Below are 3,568 nucleotides of genomic sequence, written 5' to 3'. Positions count from 1 at the left end.
CCGCACTCTGCAGATAGAACATTGTGTAATCCGCACTCTGCAGATAGAACATTGTTGTTAGGACGCGTCGATTTGGTCGTTTTTACCTCATTATCGTCAAGAAATGCCCCCTAGCACCTAAACGGTACAAGATAGAGCAAAACGGACGAATGAAAACTTCCATCTTCAACATCTGTTTTCGTACACAAAAACTAAGAACGGAGTGCTCTGGGAATTTTTAATAGTGGTGGAAAGTGAATCTTCGGGAAATCCCAAGAAGTTTTTAACAGTGTTAAAGTAAACTCCTAGCGTTTTGTTTAGAATTTTAAAATCCTGTGTTGTTTTGAAGGTCTTCACCCTGGTCTTTCAGTTAAGATATTGTACGGGTCTCTACCTAATCTGATAATGATGCAATCCTGCGCGCAAACTTTTTCAGGGTTTTGCAATCAAATGTTCAAATGGATATCTTCCACCTGTTACACAATGTTGAGTGAACTTTTCTATTATCGATACCTCAGAGCGAAAACCGCTCAGTCTGCCGGAGCGCTACGACAACCGCTTAGTCTGCCGAGCGGTTTGGACAACCGCTCATTCCGTGAAGGCTCTTCGACAACCGCTCAGTCAGCGGACCCACCTGAACAACCGCTCAAATGACTTTTTTGACATTTTTCATGTTTTGACCGATTTCGACTAATTGGACCATGCTCTTTTCGATGGCGCAATCCAAATTTTTTCGTCAAAAAAGTCATTTGAGCGGTTGTTGAGGCGGGTCGACTGACTGAGCGGTTGTCGGAGCGGCTCCGCGGAATGAGCGGTTGTCCAAACCGCTCGGCAGACTAAGCGGTTGTCGTAGCGCTCCGGCAGACTGAGCGGTTGTCGTAGCGCTCCGGCAGACTCAGCGGTTTTCGCTCTGAGGTGTCGTTATGACAAATACACATAAAATATACCTTAAACTAACCGTGATGTCTGCTAACCCGTTTCGCTCTGATATTTATGGTGGGCCCAATAGAATCACACACTTCTTAAAAGTCAACACCCCTTACACTGTAAAAAAAAATCTGAAAAATCAGTAGATGTTTTTCAGAATCGGCAGTCTGAATCTTGTTTTCAGACTATTACTCAAAAATTTTTGAGTTTAGACTGAAAATCCAGACTCTTTACTCTGAATCAGGTTTTCAGAGCAATTCGTCTGAATATTTTAAAGTATATTTTCAGACTATACACTGAATCTACAATTCAGAGTTACCGGTATGAATTTTGAGTGAAAGTCCACCGGACAGGCGGACAAAGCACACAAGTAGCCGACGCTGCCCACCACGCAGGTAGCCGGCAGCCGAATGGTTAAGGTTGCGGCTTCCGAACCTGAAGGTTTGGCGGTTCGATCCCAACCAAGGGCAGTACTAAATAGACAGATAAGTTCTCACCTGGGCATAGCTCTCTACCCCGACAGTTGTTAAGTGGCTCGCTATGTGTTCATTTTTAACATTTTAAAAAATATTTTCATACCGGCACCGGCTGTCTGAATTTTCAGACTAAGTGGTATTGTAAGGCAGTACTGAAAGTTCAGACCCAGGTGCAGTCTGAATTTTTATACTACTGGTCTGTAAAAAAACTTTAGACTAAAAGTGAAAAGTACTGAAAATTCAGTAAAACTTTTTTTACAGTGTAACTTTAACACGGTAACGTCACCGTTCACCCGTACAATTTGCAACTTTACGGTCATTTTCAATTGTTGTGTTTTGACTATAGGTAGTGACTAAAATTTTATTTCAAAGCGATTATAAATCTGAAATTAATAAAACTCAAAGACGTATCAGTTCGCTGACGACCAGTTTTTATGTTTAGAGACAACAAACAATTACTTTGAAACTCATTTTGTAAAAGTAAAACTTTTTTAACATTGTAGTTCCTTTTCCAGCTTGCGTTCATGGCCTTCTGTACTATGTGCTGCGTATCGGCGTATTACGCACTGTTAGCGTTCATTCTCGGTATCCACATAGCATGTGCGAATCTTTACAAAGAACTGGGCAAGCAGTTTCAGGTAAGCAAAGGACCGCCGTGCCTCAGAGTTATGATAATATATAGAGCTACCCTACCTCAAAGTGTTGCGTTTGTTGTTTTTTTTTGGATCATGAAACGCGTCGGTAAATGTTCTGGGAACGTCCCCCGTACAAAGGCTCATGTGCTCGATTTTGTTCAAATCGGATGGACACCCCCAACCAGATTAAGTCCGCGGACGCCCGACCCCTTTTTGAATAACGGACAGTTTTGACCCATAGGGTTGAGGTTTCGGCTTGAAACTTGGCCCAGGAAGCGGAAGAAGGGGATTACTGCAAAATCACAAGTTTTCAGGAAACACATAAAAAAAATGTTAAACGCCCGTTTACGCCGCACAAGTTCACAAAAGTTTTGAACTTTTATTTTACCTTCTTATCCTTTAAAGAGTGCTAGATAGAATGACAAGGGTAGGATTTTTCATGTATCAGATATCTCTTAATTCTATATTATTCATAGGGGATCAAATTCGAGTGCACTGCAAAAAAAGATTCGTAAAATAACGACAAACCTGTCGTTAAGTTTTTTAATGGGAAAAGTCATTACAGTATTGGGCGCGGCTCGGCACATCCTAAAGTTGCTTCTTTCCGCACGGGGTGCTTTTCGATCCGTCTTATCTCAGAAACTATGGCACGCAGGCAAACCGTTTATCTTTCGGAGCCTTAGGTTGTTATTTTTCATTGAGTCACCTGTGACTTTATAATGTGACTGCACGGGCATCACTGCGGCCTGTCTGTCGTATTCCTGTACAACGGCATCTGCGCAATGGAGGTGTCTGGCGAGTGCGTGCCTACGGAGCCTGTCTCTTCCAGTGTCGTTATGTTTATGCCCCATGCTGGCCGTGCAGAGGGGACATAAAACGTTTTGTCCGTGAGTCTGAGTGGTGGTCTGGAAATTCAGTGGTTCTGGTCCGTGGTGTTCGAAGTCGGTCGGTGGATTGTCCGGGTTTTCGTCTCCAAGGTCGAGATCTTCCTGGAAGATGAGAGAAAGTTTTAGGTCTTAGTCTTTTGAATTCTACGACATGATTCAAAAGTGAAGGTAATAGATTTCTTAGTTACTCACTTGTTCGTCCGTTCCGTCGTTTCCGAGTAGGTTGGAGGCTGGAATGGGTTCAACTTGTTGTCTGTTTAAAGCTCGGTACAGCAGGGGTCGTGATTGCCTCAACTGTTCTAAAGCTTCATGGCGGTTGTTTTTTTTTTTCAATCTGCCCTCATCTGTGGGGTTACTCCACAAATCTTGAACAGGGCCTCCGGGTTCAGCTTGCCCGTTTTTTCCAACCTGTAAGGATACAATACTCTTAAGACATTGAGAATTCATAGTATAAGTCATATACGAACAGGTTTGTGTCAGGTTCTACGTACGTCGGCCAATTGCAGGGTTTCTGAGCGGCGACTCCACACAAGGCCCATGACTGGGATGCAACGTTTACCGCTTGATTGAGGTTGTACGAGACGTTAAATCCCCAGTGTATTGCATGTGGGAAGAGGTATACAATCTGTCCTGGTCGCTGGACGATCTGAAACAGTGAAAGAGG

General features: G+C 43.3%; 2 protein-coding genes across 6 annotated transcripts in view; one reads left to right on the top strand and one right to left on the bottom strand.

Moving 5' to 3' along the window:
- Nucleotides 1-3,568, top strand: part of LOC113217281 (uncharacterized) — a 58,774-nt gene that overhangs the window by 32,048 nt on the left and 23,158 nt on the right. For all 4 annotated transcript variants that reach the window (XM_052274468.1, XM_052274469.1, XM_052274470.1 and 1 more), the window contains exon 5: nucleotides 1,898-2,020. In XM_052274468.1, coding sequence (XP_052130428.1) covers nucleotides 1,898-2,020 — 123 coding nt within the window. The remainder of the gene's footprint in view (nucleotides 1-1,897; nucleotides 2,021-3,568) is intronic.
- On the bottom strand, nucleotides 2,030-3,545 carry LOC127751256 (uncharacterized). Of its 2 annotated transcripts, XM_052274472.1 has the most exons (3): nucleotides 3,396-3,545; nucleotides 3,097-3,312; nucleotides 2,030-3,006 (listed from the first exon to the last, which is right to left on the bottom strand). In XM_052274472.1, exons 1-3 carry the CDS (start codon nucleotides 3,441-3,443, stop codon nucleotides 2,653-2,655), a joined length of 618 nt encoding a protein of 205 aa, XP_052130432.1. In that variant the 5' UTR covers nucleotides 3,444-3,545; the 3' UTR covers nucleotides 2,030-2,652. The 2 variants fall into 2 exon arrangements, with proteins under 2 accessions (XP_052130432.1, XP_052130431.1); XM_052274471.1 differs by having other exon boundaries at nucleotides 3,097-3,545.

This window comes from Frankliniella occidentalis, unplaced genomic scaffold (assembly GCF_000697945.3).
Source record: "Frankliniella occidentalis isolate FOCC.00 unplaced genomic scaffold, Focc_3.1 Scaffold397, whole genome shotgun sequence".
Lineage (NCBI taxonomy): Eukaryota > Metazoa > Arthropoda > Insecta > Thysanoptera > Thripidae > Frankliniella > Frankliniella occidentalis.
The sequence above is the reverse complement of the archived record's forward strand: the minus strand, read 5'-3'. Positions and strand labels throughout refer to the sequence as shown.

What these genes read in the sequence shown, in the direction of transcription:
- LOC127751256 (XM_052274471.1), bottom strand. Translation starts at nt 3,363, where the DNA reads ATGACTTATACTATGAATTCTCAATGTCTTAAGAGTATTGTATCCTTA. An exon ending in ACGACGGAACGGACGAACAA is followed by an intron (nt 3,007 to 3,096) that starts GTGAGTAACTAA and finishes CTCATCTTCCAG; the next exon opens with GAAGATCTCGACCTTGGAGA.